This window comes from Convolutriloba macropyga, chromosome 2 (genome assembly GCF_964194025.1).
Source record: "Convolutriloba macropyga chromosome 2, txConMacr16.3, whole genome shotgun sequence".
Lineage (NCBI taxonomy): Eukaryota > Metazoa > Xenacoelomorpha > Acoela > Convolutidae > Convolutriloba > Convolutriloba macropyga.
The window spans coordinates 73,112,273-73,136,558 of record NC_134469.1 but is presented as its reverse complement, the minus strand read 5'-3'; the positions used below and the strand labels follow the sequence as shown (position 1 = coordinate 73,136,558).

Genomic DNA, 24,286 nt, shown 5'->3' with positions numbered 1-24,286 from the left:
CTTTTAATATTTTTGACATTTTTTTGTCATTGAGGTGTTCCACACCCAGGGTCCCGAAAAGCTCCTTTTTGGATGGATAATACGTTACTGAAAGTATTGGCCATAGAATACTTTTCAATTTTTTTAACTGAAAAACTTTAGCTATTTTTTGATAAAACTTACAATTTTAAAATTTTTTGTCTTTTGTTACGTTTCTCCGTCCTTAAGAGCCGAAGAACCTCCTCTAAGGTTTGATAATAGGTTACTCTATAGTTTCTAGATGTATTATCGCGAATTTAAGCAATTTTTAAAAAACTTTCAAGTTTTTCATTTTTTTACATTTGTCAATATGCAGGTTTTTTTAGCCTCAGGGGTCAGTAAACCTCCTTAGGCGTTTGATAGTAAGTTTCAACTTTTTAATTTTAAGTTTAAGCTGTTTTTTGATAAATTTTGCGATGTTTTCAATTTTTTTGTTGAAAGTTTGTCATTTTTTAGGTTGCCCCAGCCTTCAGAGCCAATGAACCTCCTCTAGGGTTTGATAATACGTTACTGCATTGTTTAGAGATGTTCTTCATGATTTTAATATTACGAATTTAAGCATTTTTAAGTTTTCGCAATTTCAAGTTTTTTTGAATATATTACTTTTTCGTCTCCATGGGCTCAGGGAGCTCCTCCGAGGTTTGACGATAAGCTGCTCGATAGTTGCTAGAGTTTGAGTGCCTATCAATATTCAAATGACTCTTTTTTAGCATTTTTTTAAAATCAAATTTTAAGTTTTTCCAAATTTTTGGAAACTTTTGAAATCTGGAAACTTCTCATTTGAGAGAAAGTTGAACTTTCTTTAATTTTGCCTTTTTCACTTTCTTTCCGATATGTATAAATACTATCCAGGCTAGAAAACTAGAAGTTCCAGAGTCGAATCTCATCATTGAAAATTTTGCTAGCGCGCGCTCTCTCTCTCGCTCTCTTGGTTGGCGTTTATTTCCTTTTTCTTGTTCGTTTTCTCTCTCTCGGTCGTTCTCTTGTTGATGAATCTCTTCAGCTGCTGGTTTGTAGAGTGATGTTATCGTCTATTACCCTCGTTAACGCTGAATTATAGTCGAAATGTTCTATCATAAATGACTTAACTAGCACTTTTTAGGAGATTATTGTTAACTGCTCTCAAACGAAATTTGTAGCAATTATTTTAATCCTGTTTGTCTTTTATGCAATTTTTCACTTGACGGATTTTTCATATGGCGCATTTGACTTTTCAACCTAGTCTCCTAGCATTTGTTTCACCGCAGCAGTTCTGGAGACTTATACTTATTGTGTGAAGGACGGTTCCTAGAAATTGATTCCCTAACCTCACCTCAAGCCCGCCCCCACTTCATCCCCTCCCGCCGTTGTCCCCCCCCCCCCGCTTCGAAGTAAAGACTTTCACTCCTTGAGTTTTGCAATTTTGTGAATATAGTCAATGTCAAAAGAGCAAATTCAAAAGAAACGATAAATCGATAAAGCACTGTTATTAAAATATAGTGCATTATGCTATGAAAGTTCATTAGAGCGATTGGTAGCTGACATTAGTATTAAGCTTAATAGTTCTCTGTTTGGAAGCTGAAATGAGTATAGTTTAAGAATCTAACTGAAACTGCACCCCAAATTGGAAATGTTTGACTGAAAAAACAGAAAGTTCAGCTAATTTTTTATCTTTTTTTTCTATCAATCCCAATGTGCGTTGATGCGTCAATAGCCGCCGTTGATGCGTAAACGGCGGCTCTTTGCCGGCTATGTTTTAAAACTATTCTCTGAATGTTCATACTAAGAAGGAGCACTTGATTGTTAGATTTTTCAGCTCTGAGAAAAAGGAAACAGTTTTGAAATATTTAATTGCGATCTCAATTTAAAAATCTCAAAAAAAGTCTCGGACAAAGTTTTCTTTGAAAATTTTTGAAACATAAAATTATATATAATGATAATAATAATTTTAATAATAAGAATAATAATAGTAATAATGATAAGAATAATAGTAATAAATTATAATAAACACATTAATGATAATAATAACAGTAATAAAGAAATTTCAATAATAATAATAAAAATAATATTATTTCAATAATAATAATAAAAATAATATTATTACTATTATTAATAATAATAGTAATAGTGGAAAAATTATAACCAAAATTATATTAATAATAATAATAATGCTAAAACTATTTTTAATAAAATTATTAATAGTAATAAAAGTTATAAAAATTTAATTAATGATAGTGATAATAGTTTTTATTGGTAGGGCAATAGACTAGTGAAATAAACAATTTGGTTTTAGCAAAAGTGGCCCAGCTTTTCCACATGGCTGACAATTTCCTGCCAAGCTGTCTCAAGTAAGTTTTCCAATATCTCAAAAACAATCTGGGACCAAATTTGCGTTGAGAATTGTTGAAAAATGAAAATATATTTTATATATATATATATATATATATATATATATATATATATATTTATATATATATATATATATATATATATAATGATAATAATTTTAATAAAAATAACAATATTAATATTAATGATGAGAATAATAATGATAATAATGAAAATTAATTGTAGTAAGAACATAAATGATAATAATAATAGTAATAAAAAAAAATAATAGTAATAGTAAATTAATAATAACAATAATAATTATGATAAGAATATTATTAATTGCTCTCAAACGAAGTTTGTAGTAATAATATTAGTCCTGTTGGTCTTTTTTAGCGTTTTTTCGCTTGACCGATTTTTCGTCTGACGCTTTTGACTTTTGTCTTCAAAACGGGATAAACAGGTAGCGCCCAGCGGACATTAAGTGCTCTTAGAGCCTTTCAGCTCTGTTTGAGCTCCAACTGTTTTGGAGACTTAAACTTCTGGTGTGAAGGGCGGTTGAAGGAAGGTTGAAGACACCCCCACTGTTGAACCCCCCACTAACCCCTCTGTTGCCCGCCCTTCCCGTCAGCCCCCCACCTGGTGCACCTCCCCCCTCCCCGGTGGCTACTGATGAACAACCGATCGCTAAAACCCGAAATTTTATACTAATTTTTACATTTTTTTCAATTTTTTTGAAATTTGTTGTCAGTTTTTAGGTTTCTCCAGCCTCAAGGGCCGAGGAACCTCCTCTAGGGTTTGACAATAGGTTACTGTATATTTTAGGTTACGTCCTCAAAAACGGGATAAACAGGTAGTGCTCAGCGGGCATTAAGTGCTCTTAGAGCCTTTCAGCTCTGTTTCAGCTCAAACTGTTTTGCAGTTTTATACTTATACTTATAGTGTGAAGGGCGGTTCTTAGAGATTGAAGACACCCCCCTATTGCCCCCACCCCCACCGCGCTAATGACCCCAGCCCAGTGATGCCCCCAATCAACCCCCGGTTACCCCCGCTCCCGTGGTTAGCTACTGACGAACAACCGCTCGCTAAAAACGCAAATTTTTACTATTTTGCAATTTTGTCAAGCTTTTTGAAAATTTTTGACATTTTTTGATTTTTATCAGCCCTAGGTGTCAAGGAACCTCCTTTAGAGTTCTAAAATGTGCAATTTTTTGAAATTTTTTGACATTTTTTTACTTATTCAGGTCTTTCCAGATCCAGGGGCCAGAAAACATCCTAAGGGTTCGATAATAAGTTAATGACGAATTTTTAATGGCCATGGCATAGTTTTTCAACTTTTTGTCACAAATTTTTGCAATTTTTTGGTAAATCTTCTTTTTTCAGTTTTTTTGCTATTTTTTTGTAGTTTTTAGAATTTTTCAGCCTCAAGAGTCAAAGAACTTCCCCTGGGGTTTTGAAAATAGGTTACTGAATAATTTCTAGATTAAATGGATTTTAATATCACGATTTTTTGCATATTTTTGATATTTTTCACATTTATAGTCACTATTCAGATTTCTTGAGCCTCAAGGGTCAGAAACCCTCCGTTAGGGTTTGATAATAAGTTGCTGGAAATTTTTTTTGTCATGGATTAAATTTCAACTTTTTAATAGTACAAGTTTAAGCATTTTTTTTGTAAAACTTGCAATTTTTTTTAGTTTTTTGATTGTCGTTTTTCTGGTTTCTCTAGCCTCAAGGGCCACGGAACTTCTCCACCCCCTCCCTCTCCCGTGGCTAGCTACTGACGAGTAACCGCTTGCTAAAAATGCAAATTTATACTATTTTGCAATTTTTTCAAGCTTTTTGAAAATGTTTGACATTTTTTGATTTTTATTAGCCCTAGGTCTTAAATAACCTCCTCTAGGGTGCGATAATAGGTTACTGCATTGTTTCTAGTTGTAATGGAATGGTTTCAACATTTTAATATCACGCATTTTATCAATTTTTTTGACAAAACGTGCAATTTTTTCAATTTTTTGACATTTTTTTTCCTTATTTAGGTCTTTGCAGACCCAGGGGCCAGAAAACATCCTAAGGGTTCGATAATAAGTTAATGACGAATTTTTAATGGCCATGGCATAGTTTTTCAACTTGTCACAAATTTTTGCAATTTTTTGGTAAATCTTCTTTTTTCAGTTTTTTTGCTATTTTTTTGTAGTTTTTAGAATTTTTCAGCCTCAAGAGTCAAAGAACTTCCCCTGGGGTTTTGAAAATAGGTTACTGAATAATTTCTAGATTAAATGGATTTTAATATCACGATTTTTTGCATATTTTTGATATTTTTCACATTTATAGTCACTATTCAGATTTCTTGAGCCTCAAGGGTCAGAAACTCTCCGTTAGGGTTTGATAATAAGTTGCTGGAAATTTTTTTTGTCATGGATTAAATTTCAACTTTTTAATAGTACAAGTTTAAGCATTTTTTTGTAAAACTTGCAATTTTTTTTAGTTTTTTGATTGTCGTTTTTATGGTTTCTCTAGCCTCAAGGGCCACGGAACTTCTCCACCCCCTCCCTCTCCCGTGGCTAGCTACTGACGAGTAACCGCTTGCTAAAAATGCAAATTTATACTATTTTGCAATTTTTTCAAGCTTTTTGAAAATGTTTGACATTTTTTGATTTTTATTAGCCCTAGGTCTTAAATAACCTCCTCTAGGGTGCGATAATAGGTTACTGCATTGTTTCTAGTTGTAATGGAATGGTTTCAACATTTTAATATCACGCATTTTATCAATTTTTTTGACAAAACGTGCAATTTTTTCAATTTTTTGACATTTTTTTTCCTTATTTAGGTCTTTGCAGACCCAGGGGCCAGGAAATATCCTAAGGGTTCGATAATAAGTTACTGACAAATTTTTAATAGCCATGGAATAGTTTTTCAACTTTTTTATGTCACAAATTTTAGCAATTTTTGGATTAAACTTGCTTTTTTTCAAGTTTTTTTGTTGTTCAAAATTTTTCAGCCTCAAGAGCCAAGGAAACTCCTCTAGGGTTTGAAAATAGGTTACTGAATAATTTCTAGATTAAATGGAATGTCTTGCAAGATTTTAACATCACAAATTTTAGCATATTTTTGATATTTATTGCCTTTTCCAATATTTTGACATTTATAGTCATTTCAGATTTTTTGAGCCTCAAGGGTAAAAAAACCTCCGCTAGGGTTTGATATTAAGGTACTGGAAATTTTTGTTGGCCATGGATCAATTTTCAACTTTTTAATATTACAAGTTTAGCAACTTTTTAAACAAAGATTGCAATTTTTTGTGTCATTTTTCAGGTTTCTCTGGCCTCAAGAGCCACGAAATTTCCTCTAGGGTTTGATAATATATTACTGCATAGTTTATGGATGTAATGGAGTCGTCTTCAAGATTTTAATATCACTTAAGCAATTTTTTAAAATATTTGCAATTTTTTCATGTTTTTGAATTTTTTCCGGCAACAGAGGCGCTGGGATCTCCTCCAAGGTTTGATAATAGCTGCTGCATAGTTTATAGAGTTATGGGGATGGTGATCAACATTTTTTATGACTCCAGTTTCAGTATTTTTTGGATAAAATTTAAACTTTTCAACTTTTTGGGAAATTTTTGTGTTCCAAGTGTATGGATCTTTATGAGCCTGTGAAACTATTTCAGTCTTGAAACAGGGATACTGGATAGTACCTTGAGACAATGAAATGGTTCTTAATAGATTAATGTCTTTCATTTTAGCAAGATTATGTTAAAACTTCCAAATTTTTCGAAAATTTTTCAATATTTTTTGTCCCTTTCTGAGTTTAACGACCATTACTTGCCAACAAATTTTTTCAAGTCTCGCAGATGGGTTACTTGACAGAGTTTTCGAGACAATAAATGGTTTGATCGTTTTTATTGCGGAGATGAAAAGTTTTTTTTTTAATTTCGCCTTTTTCTTTATATGATTTATTTATTAACAAGGTTAAAAAACTAGAAGTTGCAGTGTCGAATCCAATCATGGAAGATATTCCTGTCTCTTTCTCGCTCTTTCGGTGAGGGTTCATTTCCTTCTTTTTCTCGTTGACGTTTTATCTCTCTCTCTCTCTCTCTCTTTCTCTCTCTTTGTTGATGCCGCACTTCAGCTGCTGTTATGTAGCGTAATGTCATCATCTCTGATCCTCATTATCAATGAGTTATAGTTGAAATATTTTTCATCATAAATGATCTAACAGGCACTTTTTAGGAAACCATTATTAATTGCTCTTCAGAGCAATTAACAATGGTTTCCTAAAAAAGTGCCTGTTTTTTGCTCGGCCGATTTTCCGTCTGACCCATTTGACTTTCGTCTTTAGATACGGGATAAAGAGGTAGTGCCTTGAGGTCACTAAACCGTGGCTAGCTGTTGACGAAGCCAACTGCTCGCCGGTCGTTTGAGGGCAATTCGCCCGACGTTAGTCGGTTATGTTTAATAATAATAATAATATTTAACATTACAAAATATAATAATTTGAATAATGATAATAATTTTTATTGGTAGAGCTATCAACTACTGGAGTAAACATTTTGGCTGTAGCGAAGGTTGCGCCGCTCTTCCCCATAATTGACATTTTCTGCCAAATTATCTCAAGTATTTTTTCTTCCAACATCTCAAAAACAGTCTGGGACAAAGTTTGCGTTGTAAATTGTTGAAACATCAAATTATATAGCAAAGAGAAGGGCTTTTGTATTTGTATAGATATAAGCAAAGAAACCAATTTCTCAAACTTGTCCCCTCTAATGATTGTTAATTGCTCTCAGACGAAGTGTCTGTCAAGTAATTTAACGAGACGGTTTTTTATTGCGATTTTTCGCTTGACTGACTTTTTGCCCTCAAAAATTTTAGGCGAAGTTAGTCGGTTGTTTACTCAGGTTTTTGTCGTTTTTAATTGTTATTGAGCGCGTTTGTCGGGAGTTTGGTGAATCATTGTTTGAGGAGGGAATTTTCAAAAGGTTTTTGCAAAACGATTTTTCTGACGCTGGGACGTGATTTTTAGTAAATTTTTATATTTTTGAGTTTTGCTCGTCTGTTTTTTTTTACTGCCCTGTTTGTTTCGTTACTGACAGTTCCTTTTGGCGTTATGTCGAGACAACTGAACGTACTTTGTCTTCAGCTGATAGCCAATGGGTTTTTTAGTTTGAATTGTTTTCTCCAAAAAAGTTGCAAAGGAATCGAATTTTCACTTTTTGTTGTCTTGTTTTGTAGTTATATAAATGACAGCTTTCATTGGCTTTTGGATGGAACGTAAATGAACTGGCTTCTTCGTTTATTTTTAAAAAATTCCCGATTTCGACACCATTCATTTTTGAAACGTTATCAGTTAATAATTGCGTTTTCCCGTATTTTTTTTAGTTATTTGGTAATTTCCGGCAGTATATTGAATACAATCCTGGTCAGAAGAGAAAAACAGATGAAATGGGGTTAACCGATAAACCTCGATAATTCAGGCATCGTACATTAGGCTATCAGACCTAATAAGAGAGAAGGCTTGTTTTTATCAGTATAAAGCTTATATTCCTATAGTACCGAAGGTAAATGTGGTTATAATTTTTATCTAACTAAAAAGCTCGCCAAACGTGAACAATGTTACTTCTTTAAAAGCTGTAAATTCGTACCTTTTTTCGATCCCATTGGCGGTTTTGAATGGGGGGTATTTTTAATGGCGGTCTGTGCGCTTTGAAAATGCTTGAATAAGCTTTGTAGAAGGGGTGCTAAATAAAAGCCCTTCAAAAGATTTAAGATTTCCTTTCCAAAATTTTGAGAATCGTAAATTTTCAAACTCCCACATGTATCTGAATTTGATTAAAACTTGACTCATGTGTCGGTGTTACAGTTGTGGCGCTTCGTCGAATTTATACAGTTGCTGTAGTGAAAAGATAAGATGTTGTGATAAGAAAGGTCGGAACACATTTCATATGTGCTTCAGTGCGATCAATTATCTTAGATTTCAAGAAAGTCACGTAAAATCAAGTGCTAATTAACGAGATCCTTATGGGTTGCACAATTAATACTCAAATTCTGTTCTAAAGGTTGCTAAGGTTTTGATTATTTTTCAAAACAACTTTTCAGATGATGGTGGGTACCAGCTGTGCGAAAGCAGATGCGCGAACATTCTTGTTTTCTTTTTTGAGCCGATTTGATTTAACGGAGAAGCCATAGTTTTTAACCTCCGTTTTTTGTAACCTTGCTTCGCTGACTTCCTTTTTAAAATTGCTTCGTTTTAATTTTTCTATATTACTTCCTTGCTTTAAAATGAAAACAATTGTGCAACAACTCGTCAACGCTTTCTGTTGTCATCAGTTTTTGTTCATTAAATTTCAAAATAGCGTTTGATAATTTTGATATTTCAATCACAATTGATAACTCTGTTAATAGGTGTGGAATACTCTGGCTCTATGATGGACGATTTGAGAAGAGAGATACAGAAGGTGTGCGAGGAGAAATTCCTCGCGTGTGGTATGAAAGAGGAAGACCTCGGATATGTGTGGACAGAAAAGGTAAGATCTTCATCTCTTGCTCGTGTTTTCCTGTTGCAGTTATAAATCATGTTTTTCTTCAACTCAAGTAGCAGGCTGTTAGTACATGTGTCATGGTCTTTAGTATCGCAGCGAGGACTTAATTGCTCTCTAACGAAGTTTGAAGCAATTATTGCAAACGTCTTTTTACCACTAGAAGAGGAGTATTGGTATTCTTGTAGTTTTTTTACAATCCAGGAATTGGATAGGAATGGTGTTCTGTCTTTTTACGTCTCAAAGAGGAGTATTGGAAAAATGCGTTTTGAGATCCTATTTATTAATCTAAAATGGGACAACATTTTTGCAGGTTTACGGGGCCTCTCGAAGCAGAGGTTTAAGAGCCACATTGAGTAGCATGAGTAAGTGAACATATGGAGAGGTCAATTATCTAAAAGGCTCAAGTAGAGGGGTGGTAACTGAACCCGGGACAAAAGATTGTTGGTCAGGTGCAGTTACCACGAGGCTATGTGGGCTTAAAAGTATGGTTGCCCAGAGGGAGGATTTGTTGTCTTGGGTACTATGTGTTGTTTAATTGCTCTTGAACAAAGTTTCAAAGAGTTATTGTTAACATGTATCCGCTTTTTCTGCTTTAACGGTAAAATGGTTACTTTACCGATTTGTGGCGTTCCTAGAACAGCGTTCGCGTTCAAGCAATTTTTTCTCGCTTTCTTGATTTTTGCTCCATATCAAGTGCTTTGAAATTGAACATAAAAGCCTTTGTGGGAAATGGTGTTTTATAGCGGTTAAAGCGAAGTTGGTGAGATGGCGGGCTGCTAATCTGTGAGTCGCAGATTCGAACCCGTGTGAAGTATCTTCACTTTATGTAACCATAAACATTTCTAATCTACATCTCCCCGCCTGCAGTTCGTGAGCCATTCTTGCCTCGTTATTCGGTTTATTTGTGCGTGGGTGTGTGTCTGTCTGCCTGTGTGTGTGAGCGCGTGTGTATGTGTGTGTGTATGTGTGTGTGTGTGTGTGTGTGTGTGTGGGGGGGGGGGTGATAAGGAAAGAATGGCAATTGTTTTCTCTTTGTAGCAATTCTTCTTTGCTGTCTTTTGGTCTTTTCTTTGATTCCTTAGTTTCAATTTCTGAACAATTATTTTTCGTAAACCGCTGAAATTGTTTCCTCCGTTGTTTTTTTTTACTTTTGTGTGACGTAGTTTTAAGCAATCATCTTTTACACACTGTTTTTCTCTTTCTTTCTTCAAACTTACTTTCTATTCTTTCTCTTGTTTTTTGTCTTAGCTTCTTTTTTCTGTTTTCTTTCTTGATTTCTTTTTCTCTTCTTTCCTTCGCTCTTTCCGCTCTGTCTGTTTTTCTTTTTCTTGCCTCACTTTCTTCCTATTTTCTTTTCTCTCTCTCTCTCTCTCTCTCTCTCTCTCTTGCTTTCTCTCTTTCTTTCTTCGCTCCTTTTTTGTCTTTCTTTGTTTCTTTTCTCTTTTTATCTCCTCTTTCTTCTTTCGTTCTTTCTTTCGTTCTTCCTTCCTTCCTTCCTTCATCTCTCTCTCTCTCTCTCTTTCTCTCTCTCTCTCTCTCTCTCTCTCTCTCTCTCTTTCCTTTTTCTCTCGTTTTCGTTTTTCCTTCTTTCCTTTTCTGTTTTCTTTCTTTCTCATTTCTTTTTTCTTAACTTTCTATCTCTCCCTTTCTCTTTCTCACCTATTTCTCTCTTTCTCCCTGTCTCTCTCTCTCTCTCTCTCTCTCTCTCTCTCTCTCTCTCTTTCTTTCTCTCTCTCTCTCTCTCTCTCTCTCTCTCTCTCTGATAGTTAAACAGTTTTTTATTTAGATGTATTCTAGGGTTTGTGTTGCTATGAGTAGACACTTGTTGTTTGTTGGTTGTCACATACTAAGAACACATTGTATCAGAAGTGTTTTTAGGTTATGTTTTTGGATGTCACATGTCACCGCTTATATATATATATATATATATATATATATATATATATATATCACTAGGTTAAGTTTTGTAAAAAAGATGTGAAAATTTTTCGAATCTTTCTTAGATGCTTTTCCTTGAAAGTTTTTTTGCTACGTATCCTCTTTCCGTTTGTCTATTGTGATGTAGCTTGAATAAACGGAATCATTACAAGGTATCTTGCGAACAAGGTTTTTAGAACGGAGTCTCAACTTGTGAATATTTTTAGAGGAAAGTAGATTTCAGATTTTGATTTTATTAACTTCCTTTTTTATGAGTTGAGTAGTTAAGTGAAGTTGATAAACCATTCAAAGGGCTAATTAGCGGCGTTCATTGTCAGATTTGACTTCGAGTTGTTTCCGGAGTCTTTAGCTGTTTTTGTACATCTGAGTCAATGGCGGCTCTTTTCCTCTAATCTGGCGGGTATATTTTATCTAAATCTAGATGCGATGTCAAGTTTATAATGTACTCTATGTTTGTTGTTTTGGTTAGGTGCTGCAACTGTACCAAATCATGAACCTGCAACATGGGCTAATGTTGGTTGGTCCTTCCGGCAGTGGCAAAACATGTGCATGGAAAACTCTGATGACTGCTTTGGAGAGGTTTGATGGAACAGAGGGTGTGGCTACATTGATCGACCCCAAAGCCATTACCAAGAAAGAGCTCTATGGAAGCATGGATCCAAACACCAGAGAGTGGACAGATGGAATATTCACTGCGACTCTGCGAAAAGTTTGTAAAATTTGTTGATGGCTTTAGCGTTTATCACAGACGTGTTTGTTACAACCAATATTTACGGGAATCGGTATGGAGTTAGCGTTGCGCCAAGATGCAATTTTCCCCAGAAGTAAAAATAAATTAAACCATAGATTCACCCTGCACCGATATAACCGTTTCTACTGAACGGTTTTAATCTAGGAATGACTTGCGATTCACTCAGACCTTTTAATGCCGTAATTCCCGTCAATCTGAAAATACTGAGTGTTCAAATGAGTGTTCAAATCTGTGGGAAATACATAGATGTTAAAGGTATCTTTGTGCAATAGGTGATTGACAACGTGAGAGGCGAGAGGAACAAGCGACAGTGGATCATCTTTGATGGAGATGTGGACCCCGAGTGGGTGGAGAACTTGAACTCGACTCTCGATGACAACAAGCTGCTCACTCTCCCCAATGGAGAGCGATTGGCTGTACCACCAAATGTAAGAAAATAAATCCGATGACAAATTTTATTCACATTTGAGGGATCAGCTTATAGCTTGCGCTGCAGTAGTTCTCGAAAAAGAGATTAAGTGTATCACTTCGCTGGAACTATATTGTTGAAATATACTAAACACCAAAAATAAGTTACCACTCTATGGTTTTGCATAGTAAAAATTCAATTTTTGACGTGGTACAACATCAACTTGCAACCAAGTTTTACTAGGAAGGTTATTCTTCTAATGAAATTGAGATTATACTTATTGCTCTCAAACTAAGTTTCTAGCAATTATATTAGTCCTGTGGTCTTTTCGTCCTCAAAAATGGATAAACAGGTAGCGCTCGGAGGGCATTAAGATCTCTTAGAGCATTTTAGATCACTAGTCTACAAGTATGCAATTCACAGAAACATTTGGAGACATACTTATGGCATTGTTTTTTGAAAGATCTGTTCACACATTTTCATGATTTTTGAAGTCAAATTGGAGTAGTGATTTTGGTCACGCCGAAACAGGAAGTGGAGCGAAAACGCGAGTGGTTTCGCAGCGTGAAATTTTTTTGCTCTAATTTCTAAATGGAGTGAGAAAACGGTATTTGAACAAAAATTTCTCGCTATTGGTTTTTTGTTTACATGCGGAAATTTACGTTTTTTCTGATTTCTCGGATCGGATTCAATTCAAAGTTCATTATAGGCCTAGTTTTATGTTTGAACCAAATTTTCATTTCTCGTTGGTGGTTTTTTGTTCACATGCGGCATTTTGACAAGGATTTTCTGTTTTTTTTATAGCCGCCCTCATCTTCTCAGCCTGCTATTATAGCGCTCCTATTTTTTAATAGCCGCACAGCGATAGCTGGGGCTATTATTGGCCTTCTCTTTGTTTTTTATAGCTGCGAAGCTGTAAGCTGAGAGTAGCTATATTGCGGTGCTCTTTTGTTTCGTCGTCTGACGCTCCATTTTCGTTTTACATTTGTTCTAGAACATTCTGTTTCGTCACTGATTAAATGGTTTTTTCGCGCTTGATTTCACGATTTCTGCGTGACCTAAATTGCGGTTATTCAGCAGTTGTCTGTTTCTAAAACAAAGTTGATTGTAAGAATAAAGATTGTATGGTCCGACAGCCGAGTGGTTAAGGCGGCTGGCTGTTATTCAGGAGATCGGCCGTTCGAGTCGCGGCAGTGAAAATTTTTTTGCACCCAAAAACCACCTCCTTTGAATTAAACTTGTAATTTTATAGGTGGCGGCGATAACTTCTATCAACTCATTTCTATCTTTTTCCATCTGTTTTTTACAGCACGCAAGTCTATTTCGCAGCTATTCCGGCAATCTGCCGGCTATTTTTTAATAGCCGCCCTCATCATCTCAGCCGGCTATTATAGCGCTCTTGTTTTTACTTCGTCGAACTTTTTTCGCTCTACCAATTTTGCCGTTTTTTCGACATTTTGCGTGAAATCTTTTGACTTCTCTAGGCTAATTTTACTCTTTGTCATTCTGCTTAAAGTCCTTTTAAACAGCAGCTGCTCGGCAAAGCAATTCAAGATGAAGAGAGTCAGTATTAAAAAAATCAAAGTCAGAAATAGAAACGGGATAAGCTCATAAAGCCCATTTTTACTAAATTTTATAAAGCCCATAAAGCCCGGTACTTGAACTTTGATCTCATAAGTTTTAGTTAATATTTTTAATGCTTATTGGTATTGATACTAGACCCTGTAGCCTCTCACTGAGAGACAGGAGTATGTTCAATTACGAAATGACATCAAAATAAATCGGACTTAAAAAATGTTTTTGTACAAAAATCTTTGGTTCAATGTCTTCTATTCAATATGCCCAATCATGCTTATTGGAATCAACGACGGCTATTTTCCGGCGATCTGCCCGGTATGTTTTAAATTTTGATCTGATTTTTTTTCAAAATGATATTCGCAATTCACTCATAGTCCGTTCTAGGTCTAGTTTGTTTAGTCAATGAAAATTCTTTGAATTGTACGTCAGAACTTGTCCTGCTATGTTTTTATTTCATCGTCACGATTTTTGTTACGAGCATATACGTCATAACCACTTGAAATCTGCTTTTTGTTCATTCGTTCATGCAATTTCAACTGAAGTGCGTGTGTGACGTCATTTTTTGCTCTTAGTGGAGCTAGTTTTTTTGTTCAATTGCGTGATTAGATGTTTGCTCACACGTGACTTACCTCACTCTCAAAAATGACTTATTCACTTTAAAATTGAGTTTTATTTACTTTAATTCAAAGTGATAAGTTCAAGTTGTGTGTGTCATTCGAAATGAAAGTTATTTGAGAGCAGTTAGTGGAGGCACCAATAACTTAGACAGATTCTTAATCAAAATATAACATTCTCAGCCTTCTATGAAATGACTTTTTTTTGGTCTGTCTTTTTTACTGTTTTTTTTTTGAGATTGCAGATCTACGAAGCTATTGCGGCTATTTTCTGACAATCTACCAGCTGTGTTCTAAAATTGAGATATATTTTCACGTTTGTTGATGATAATTGTGTTTGCATGTGCGTAATACAGATAAGAAAAGATATTAAGATTTTGTGATTTGAATTGAGCCTTTTTTCGTAAAACTTGGATGGAGTTCGTCAACTTTATATTGAGAAATTGCGTATTGGCAACTCGCCAGATATCTCATTGTAAACTTCACGAACTCCATCCAAATTTCAACGTGAAAAGAATTTTGTCTTGAGATTACAAATTCTTCGCATCTTGTTTATTTCTATTTAAATACAATTATAATTAAAAAATTGTGAAAATCACAATTTCAGACAAGAACTGTGAAACTTGGGACAGATTTTGGCAAGGATATCTTGTAAGTTAAACATAACATATATTCTGAATTTCATAGTTTGTCAAACCTTTTCTGTATGGGAACAATGACTCAAAAAACCCTATTCGGAATTTAGTAACAAGTTGGTGTAATACCACGTCAAAAGTTTTTACTGGGCGAAACTATGGGTGCTAACTTACTTTTGATGTTCAGCATATTTTCAATTCATCTTAGCTAATTTGCTTCTCGAACAGCATATGCTAAGCAACGCACTTTGAAATGAAGTGTTAGTAGCGAGAAATGAAATCAGAATAGAAACGGGATAAACAGTTTTTGATGCCGGCTATTTAGTCCCGTCGTTCTCTTTAGTTTTTCTGTTGATCATTTTTGTTACGTCATTTCGTTTTTCGATTAAGTTTTCTTGTCACTGACTTCTAGTTCACTGTGTTAGTGGATGCGCACTCTAACTTTCCCTAATTTAGAAAAAATTTTGGGTAGCTAAACTTAATTTGTGACAGCTGGCTGAAATTAAAATCCAAAGTGCTTTAAAATTGGAGCTGTTATTGCAACAAAATCTTTTTATTTATTATAGCTGCGAAGCTGTAATCTGAGCGAAGCTATATTGCGGTGCTCTTGGTTTTTTACAATTCAAAGAATTTGAATTGTATTGGGGCGCTGTCTTTTTTTTTAAGATCTGTTCACACACATTGTCATGATTTTTGAACTCAAATTGGAGTATTGATTTTGGTCACGCCGAAACAGGAAATGCGTGTGGTTTTGCGGAAAAAGCGTGTGGTTTTGCGGCGTGAAATTTTTCGCTCTAATTTTAAAGTAGAGTGAGAAAACGGTGTTGGAACAAAAATTTGCTTTCTCGCTAACGGTTTTTTGTTCACATGCGGCAATTTCACTCTGATTTTTACTGTTTTTTCTATTTTTTGGATCGGATTTTTTTCTAACTGGTTTTCCCAATCCATTCACAGCTCATTCTAGGCCTAGTTTTTTGTTTGAATTAAATTTTCATTTCTCGCTAGGGGTTTTTTTGTTCACATGCGGCATTTTGATATTGATTTTCTGTTTTTTTCTTATTTTTTTGTTCTGATTTTCTTAAAATGGTTTTCTGAATTCACTCATAGTCCATTCTAGGTCTAGTTTTTCTGTTTAGTCAATGAAAATTCTTTGAATTGTACGTCAGGACTTGTCCTGCTATGTTTTTTTTGTTTCGTCGTCTGACGCTCTTTTTTCGTTTTACATTTGTTCACACAGCAAAGCTGAAAAAGTCAAATTTTCTGAATGACTTCTTCCTCTCACTAACAGCATTTGCGCGCGTGACGTCATTTCTCACTCGCTTTAGCAAAAGTTTTTAGGCTATTTGCGTGATTAGATTTTGATCATACGTGACTTACCTCACTCAATAAAATGACTTTTGCACTTTAAAACTTAATTTTAATTTGAATTTGTTTAAGGTCAAAGGAACTCATTTGTGCAGTAAAGGTCCCTAATAAGAGGCTTCTGTGGAATGAATTTTAACAAGCTTTATTAATTTATCACTGAATGTTTTTTACCTAGTTTTTTTTAGCGGCGTCGATTTTTTTTTCAATTTAGATCTGTATCTGTTTCTATCTCTATTATATGACACGCAGGTCTGTTCTTTCGCAGGTATTCTGACAATCTGTCGGCTATGTTCTATTAATAGCTTTAATAACATCAATTAAAGTCTCTAGAGTTATAGCCTCGCTCAATAAGATAAAATCGACTCACCGGGTTCCATTTTTGTCTGGCGATCGTAAGCTGTTCTTCGGACCTTAGCGGGCTTCGATCGGTTCCGTGGCTTGTCTGGTAGTCGAAATAATTTCCAAGGTACTAGTTGAGTTTAATTAAAAAGACATTAAACTTGAAACGTCCTTGTTACAGGTGAGGATAATGTTCGAGGTGCAAGACCTTAAGCACGCCACTTTGGCCACAGTGTCCAGATGTGGAATGATCTGGTTTAGTGAAGAGGTCATGACTGTTGAGATGGTGTACCATAACTTCCTTCAAAAACTCAGGTATATCCAAGAGGCTTCACAATCGGAAGAGTACAAATAAAATTCATGACTTCTTTCAAAATTAATAAACACTTCATAATGTTATTTTCTTCGACTTTTTGAAAATAAGAACCGGTCGGCCTGATCATATTTTAATCCCAACTCAGAGCGAATTGAATTTTTGTGAAACATTTGCTTGTAAATAAGATAGTATGTTTTGTGATGTGATTTTGTGGCTACCCTCAAATGGCTATTGTTTTGTACAGAAATGTGTCAGTAGAGCCAGACGAAGAGCAGCAACCAGGTGTATCTGCCTCTGGTGGAGTTGGGTCATCTGGAGTGGGTGACAGAGGTAGTGACTCTCAAGACAAGGATCTGTCTCCTGCTATGCAGGTATTTAAGTCACATCACATCAGGCTTATTTAACAAATTTTATAAATGGTTCGCATGGTCTTTTCAACCGATCACGAATTGGCCTAAGTTCAAGTCGGGAAGATGAACTAAGCTACATAAGTTTATTTTTCGCTCTTTTCCAACATTTTCCACCAGAGAATGTGTGTGAAACGTAAATTATATCATAATCAAAATTCTGATTGAGTTATACTGTGGCAGTCGATTCGTCATTTTTCAGTAGCGCGCTGTACTTACTAGATTATTTACACATATGAAATCGGTCTGTGAAGTATTTGAAATTGACGATCTGGCCATAATTTTAACAATAGATAACAGATGCCCTCTGATAGCGAAAACGGTGCTTTAGATAAATAAGGATGAAAGTAGGGAATAAATGAGCGTTCCGAGATTCCATATCAGACCTTGAATTAAAAAAATTTAAAATAGAAATCTGGTAAACTAAAGCTTTCTGCTTGAATCCTGAATCATCAGTTGGGAAATGTTGTGCTCAAGTTTTTTAATCACCTGTTTAAAGGTGTGCGCAAAATGTTAGAATTTTTCTAGCTTTGACACTGTAAATTCTTTTGGGAGACTGCGACTGCAATGTGAAAGGTTTCATACTTAAGGAATTCGTGTCATTCTTCTGTCACTGATAGTTATCAGCAGAAATACAGGCTTTTATTATATCTCCGATGCAGTGAGCTGAGCGTTGCTATGTTGCAGTGATCCTAGTTTTTTTTGTTTTGCCGTTTGACGCTCTTTTTTGTTTAACATTTTTTTCGCACCGCAAAGTTCAAAGGAAAATTTTTCTTGCCCCTATTTGACTTATCTTTTGCTGCTTTTATGTGCGTGATGTCATTTCTTAAACTAACTGGTGGTGAGTTTTAAGCTGAACCATGTAAAAGTTTTTATAACTGACTTCTGATTCACTAAATGACTTCTAACTTAACTAAGGTCACTTGAACTGCTGGCAATATTCCAGGTGCAAGTGTTACCGCCTATCAAACCCCCTGCTTAACCCCCTTCTTCCCCCTCTACCTTTCCATCACGCCGAACCCCCCTCACACTTAAATTACCCCCAAAGCTACCAACTGAATACCCCCGTGTTGGCCTATATACCCCGTGTCGACACTATCCCGACTACCTACACCACCAACCTCCCTACACCCACCTAATCTCTCACACACACACCTACCCCATGCCTACACCCCACAACTACCTCACCCCCCGCAACCTACCCATGACACCTACATAACCCTCTCCTACCTAACCCACCTATCAACCTATGTCCCAATCAAACTACCAAATGTTTTTTTATTCTTTTTTGATATCGGTAGGGTTAGTTAAATGTTTTAAGTCGCTAACTCTACATCTGACTTCTTTGTTTTCGAACATTTATCTTTTGAAAGTTTGCTTCGGTTTACGATCAAAGTTTGCTTCGGTTTACGATCATGGCTTCGTTTGCCAGGTTTTGTAATTAGGAACTGTTGGTTCTTTTCAAGGTGAAAAGGTCATTTTGACAAATTTTGATCTCACATGTGTTTATCTAAAATAAAGACCAACCAGGTACATATCAAAACCACTGTCGACCCTCCCCTCCCCCAGCAGCATAACACTACTCTTACTCACACTCTCAAATAAAAATTGGTTTTTTCTAAAATTATATTACTGTTTTTAGTTCTTTTTTTGATAATTCTGAAATAGGTTAGATTAATTTTTTGCATGACTCTTCGAGGCGTTTCCCGTAATCTACCTGCTATGTTTTAATGCAAAATTTTTGCTTGACCGTTTTTGCGCGTTTGTTCTATATCATTCTTCTCAAGTAACTTTCTCACGCTTGTACTGTTCATTTTTGAGTGAGCTCAATTTTTCTCACTCCGAACTAATGTTTGTTGCTCAAATGAAAGGAATTTTAAGATAGGGAATCATCAGGGCCTTGTAGCCGAGTGGTAACGGCTTCTGTTGAGAAATGTGGACGTCGGTTGGTTTGAATCCCTTCCGAGTCTGACCTTTTGCTCCCGTAAAGAAAATATTATCTAAGCTACAACCCCTCAGTTAAATTGCGCCGCCCGTCGTTCGAGTGTTGTTTGTTGTCCGACGCTAGTATGTTTATGTTTCAACTCCCACTCAGCGTAAGATGGATCTCCAACTCATCACCTGCCTTTCCTTTAAAAGCAGTTATCAGGTTATATTTAAAACAGTCGTGTTGACATATCTTATCTCGAGGTTTCATCTCTTTGCACAACACCTCAAAAATTAAGCATAAATAATGTTTCGCATAGCTTTTGGAAACTAATATTTGTAATAAAGGTCCCCAATAAAGAGGATGCTGCGGACTGAATTCTAGCAAGCCTTTTTAGTTTATCGCTGAATGTATTTTAAATAGTTTTTTTTTGAGCTCCGTCGGAACTTTTTCAACTTATATCTCTTTTTCTATCTGTACTGTACGGCAGGCAAGTCTATTTCGTAGCTATTCCGGCAATTGACTAGCTATTTAGTTCGATTTAGGTTTGTTTCAATAATGTTGACTGAAGCTAGTTTTAGCGAACTGAATGGCTACTTTCTACTTAGCTCTACTTGCTTTCTACTGTCTTATTTAGGATTTGAATTGTCCTGTTAACGAGCGTATTTTAAAAATGCTGATCAGTCGTAATACTTTACTTTTTAGGTAAAAATTTAAACCAGTGCACCAGAGGAATTTCAACATTTGGATGTTTCGATTTAGATCAAATCTTGGCTTGTTTACCAGGTATTGTCTGCTATCTGTTTTGTTTTCTGTTTTTGTGACTCAGGACTTTTCGTCCAGTTGATGTCTAATATTAGAGGGTAAAAATGTTCAAGTTATGAGGTGTCATTGTCACCTGGTACTGTTGAGGCTGTATCTTAACATATGAAAGTATTCTCGATTTTTGGGTTCTAGTTTTTTCGGCCTAAGTCATTTAACCCCGGAATCTTTCACCCCAAAACCTTTCGTATCCCTAATTTTGAATTTCAATGATACCAATTAAATAAAATGATGTCGTGGTGAAATGATAGAGGGGAGAATCACTCTGGGAGATTTTTTGTTTCGGTAAATTATGACCATGTATAATTCATATTCTGCCCCTCTCCAATTCCAAAATCGGATTAGATAGTTCGTTGTCCTATTGCACTATGTAAAGTCTTACGGGTGAGCAAATAAGCATATGTTGATTCACAAAAGTTTAAGTAGGAAATGAACCAGATGCTGGGCTATTTGGTGCGAATCGCACACCGGATCCTACCATAGGAAATTAAAAGCTTAACCTTGCAGATTATTTCCAAAGAACAAAATTGTGCTCATTTAAATTAATCAGTTGATACCACTCAATTTTGGCGGTGTTACAGGCGAACAAAATGTCTCGCAGGATGGCAATGCAGGTTGATACATCATCGGACTCTGCTTTAAACTGGCAACTCAACTATTGTTTGATCATTTTGGCTGATTACTGCCATGTCATCTGAGCTCTTTTCTTACAGGGATCTAGTTTTAATAGAATGATGTCAAAAGTAGCGTACAATGAGGAGCGGTGACATAGCACGTCATTTTGCTCATTGAAATCAAATGCGTTGCAGCAGTTGATTGTTCATCAATACTGTACTAGTGTTACACTCGGGATAATATTTAAAATCTATAGGAGCCTGGTGCTACATTTGTTCCATGTTGATCTTTTTTTGTGAATTTTACTTCTGGTCATTTATGGTTTTTGACATAAAAGAAAAACTACAAATTGATCCGTACAGTCTTTGTTGAACGTGAAAGCATTTATGATGTACAGTTTTGTCTTAGCGATGTCTCTTGTGCCCAGCAATGATGTCTTTTCTGCGGCCAATGTTCGCAGTTATTATTCGCCGGCTGTTTAGACCACATCCGTTAAGAATAAACTAACTGGGTTTTGGCAAATATAATGCTTATATTGTCCACTAAAATTGACTTCACATATTGTTTAGCTGGAAAATTCGATTCCATTTGTGATCATGTTTCATTGAAAGCTGAAAACATGCTCTCAGCTTTTATTATATGCAATTGGTCAATTATTCTGCTGTATTGTAATAGGTTCAAAACGATGTAGCATCAGTGCTTGCGCCCCACTTCGCGGAAGGTGGAATTGTGTCACGTGTGCTGGAACAAGCGGCATCCCTGGATCACATTATGGAGTACACTAAACTACGTGTCCTCTCCACTCTCTTCTCTATGCTCAACCAGATTGCGAGGAACGTCATTAAGTACAACCGAGACCACCCTGACTTCCTCCTGTCTCGTGAGAAGATGGAGTCCTACACGGGTAAGGCCCTCATCTACTCCCTCATATTCGCGGCAGTGGGTGATGGCAAGTTGAAAGCAAGAGAGCAATTGGGTCAGTTCATTGCACAGGCAACTACCATCCAACTGCCCAACATGCAACCTAACCAGAGCATCATTGATTTCGAGGTAATTATAAAGCCATGTGATTTTAAAATTTTGGTTGAAATATTGCAAACTAATGTCATTGACGGCATTTTTGCGACGAATAATTTCATTAGTTCTTGTATAATCGACAAGGAATAATGAAGTCATATTTTTAATAGCCGACCTTATCTTTTCACCCGATGTTATTGCGACGCCAATTTTTTACGACTCGAAGAGGAGTATGGGAGACGTGTCTCTTTTTTTATAGCTGCGAAGCTGTAAGCTGAGCGAAGCTATATTGCGGTGCTCTTGGTTTTTAGTTGCTCTCAAACGAAGTTTGTAGCAATTATATTACTCCGGTCGGTCTTTTTTTTCATACGGTTTTTCGCTTGACCGATTTTTCGTCTGACGCTTTTGACTTTTCGTCCTCAAAAACGGGATAAAAAGGTAGCGCCCAGCGGACATTAAGTGCTCTTAGAGTCTTTCAGCTCTGTTTCAGCTCAAACTGTTTTGGAGATTTATACTTATGGTGTGAAGGGCAGTTCTTAGAGGTTGAGACACCCCTCCCCTGTTGACCCCCCCCCCCCCCCCCCCCCCACCCCCACTATTGCCTCCACCCCCCACCGCGCTGTTTCCCCCAAACCCAGTGTTGCCCCCATCAGCCCTCGGTGCACCCCCCCCCGCTCGCCGGTCGTTTGAGAGCAATTCGCCCGACGTTAGTCGGTTGTGTTTTTTGTTCCGTCGATTGACGCTCTTTTTTCTTTACATTTGTTCACACAGTAAAGCTGAAAAAGTTAAATTTTCTGAATGATTTCTTCCTCTCACTAACGGCATTTGCGCGCGTGACGTCATTTCTCACTCGCTTTAGCAAAATCTTTTAGGTTATTTGCGTGATTAGATTTTGATCATACGTGACTCACCTCACTCAATAAAATAAATTTTGCACTTTAAAACTTAAGTTTAGTTTAAATTTGTTTAAGGTCAAGGGAACTCATTTGTGAAGTAAAGCTCCCTAATGAGAGGCTTCTGCGGAATTAGTTTTAACAAGCTTTAATATATCGCTGAATATCTTTTACCTAGGTTTTTTAGCGGCGTCGATGTTTCAAGTTAGATTTGTATCTGTATCTCTATTATATGGCACGCAGATCTATTCTTTCGCAGCTATTATGTTTGTTAACGTGCGGCTTCTTCAAGCTGTTTTTCGATAGCCGCACAGCGATAGCTGGGGCTATTATTGGCCTTCTCGGTTTTACAATTCAAAGAATTTGAATTGTATTGGGGCGCTGCCTTTTTTTAAGGGCGGTTCACTTATTTCCATGATTTTTGAAGTCAAATTGCATTGGTGATTTTGGTCCCGCCGAAACAGGAATCAGAGCGAAAAAGCGAGTGGTTTTGCGGCGTGAATTGTTTTGCTCAAATTTTAAAGTAGAGTTAGAATACGGCGTTTAAACAAAAATTCGCTTTATCGGTAATGGTTTTTTGTTCACATACGGCAATTTCTTTTTGAATTTTACTGTTTTTTCAATTTTTTGGATCGGAGTTTTTTCTAAATGATTTTCCCAATCCATTCATATTTCATTCTAGCCTTAGTTGTTTTTTTGAACCAAATTGCTAATTCTCGCTAGTGGTTTTTTGTTCACATGCGGCAATTTCACGTTGATTTTTACTGTTTTTCGATTTTTCGGATCGGTTTTTTTTCTAAATGGTTTTTCCCAATCCAATAGTAGCTCATTCTAGGCCTAGTATTTTGTTTAAACCAAATTTCCATTTCTCGCTATTTGTTTTTTTGTTCACATGTGGCATTTTTTCATTGATTTTCTGTTTTTTTAAATTTTTTTGATCTGATTTTTTTCGAAATGGTTTTTCCAATTCACACATACCGTCCTAGGTCAAGTTTTTTGTTAAATTAATGAGAATTATTTGAGTTGTACGTCAGGACTTGTCCTGCTATGTTTTTTTTATTTCGTCGTCAAGATTTTTGTTACGACCATATCACGTCACAACCACTTCAAATCTGCGTTTTGTTCATTCGTTCAGCAATTTCAACTTAAGTTCGTGCGTGACGTCATTTTTGTTCTTAGTGGATCGAGTTTTTTTACAAATCAAAGAATTTTAAATTGTATTGGGAAGCTTTTTTTCAAGATCTGTTCACACATTTCATGATTTTTGAAGTCAAATTGGAGTAGTGATTGGAGTAGAAGTCAGATTTTTAATAGCCGACCTTATCTTTTCACCCGATGTTATTGCGACGCCAATTTTTTACGACTCGAAGAGGAGTATGGGAGACGTGGCTTTTTTTATAGCTGCGAAGCTGTAAGCTGAGCGGAGCCGGAGCTATATTGCGGTGCTCTTGGTTTTAAGTTGCTCTCAAACGAAGTTTGTAGCAATTATATTACTCCTGTCGGTCTTTTTTTTGTACGGTTTTTCGCTTGACCGATTTTTCGTCTGACGCTTTTGACTTTTTGTCCTCAAAAACGGGATAAAAAGGTAGCGCCCAGCGGACATTAAGTGCTCTTAGAGTCTTTCAGCTCTGTTTCAGCTCAAACTGTTTTGGAGATTTATACTTATGGTGTGAAGGGCAGTTCTTAGAGGTTGAGACACCCCTCCCCTGTTGACCCCCCCCCACCCCCACTATTGCCTCCACCCCCCACCGCGCTGTTTCCCCCAACCCAGTGTTGCCCCCATCAGCCCTCGGTGCA

The 24,286-nt window shown here is 36.2% G+C and overlaps 1 protein-coding gene across 6 annotated transcripts in view; it reads left to right on the top strand.

Annotated features, from left to right (window-relative positions):
• Positions 1-24,286, top strand: part of LOC142334682 (cytoplasmic dynein 1 heavy chain 1-like) — a 148,454-nt gene that overhangs the window by 51,183 nt on the left and 72,985 nt on the right. For 3 of the 6 annotated variants that reach the window (XM_075382908.1, XM_075382906.1, XM_075382907.1), the window contains exons 20-27: positions 8,727-8,848; positions 11,271-11,510; positions 11,825-11,980; positions 16,674-16,807; positions 17,053-17,179; positions 19,905-19,928; positions 20,546-20,578; positions 21,255-21,629. In XM_075382908.1, the coding sequence (XP_075239023.1) occupies positions 8,727-8,848; positions 11,271-11,510; positions 11,825-11,980; positions 16,674-16,807; positions 17,053-17,179; positions 19,905-19,928; positions 20,546-20,578; positions 21,255-21,629 (1,211 nt within the window). The remainder of the gene's footprint in view (positions 1-8,726; positions 8,849-11,270; positions 11,511-11,824; positions 11,981-16,673; positions 16,808-17,052; positions 17,180-19,904; positions 19,929-20,545; positions 20,579-21,254; positions 21,630-24,286) is intronic. The other 3 variants (XM_075382911.1, XM_075382910.1, XM_075382909.1) reach the window with 2 other exon arrangements.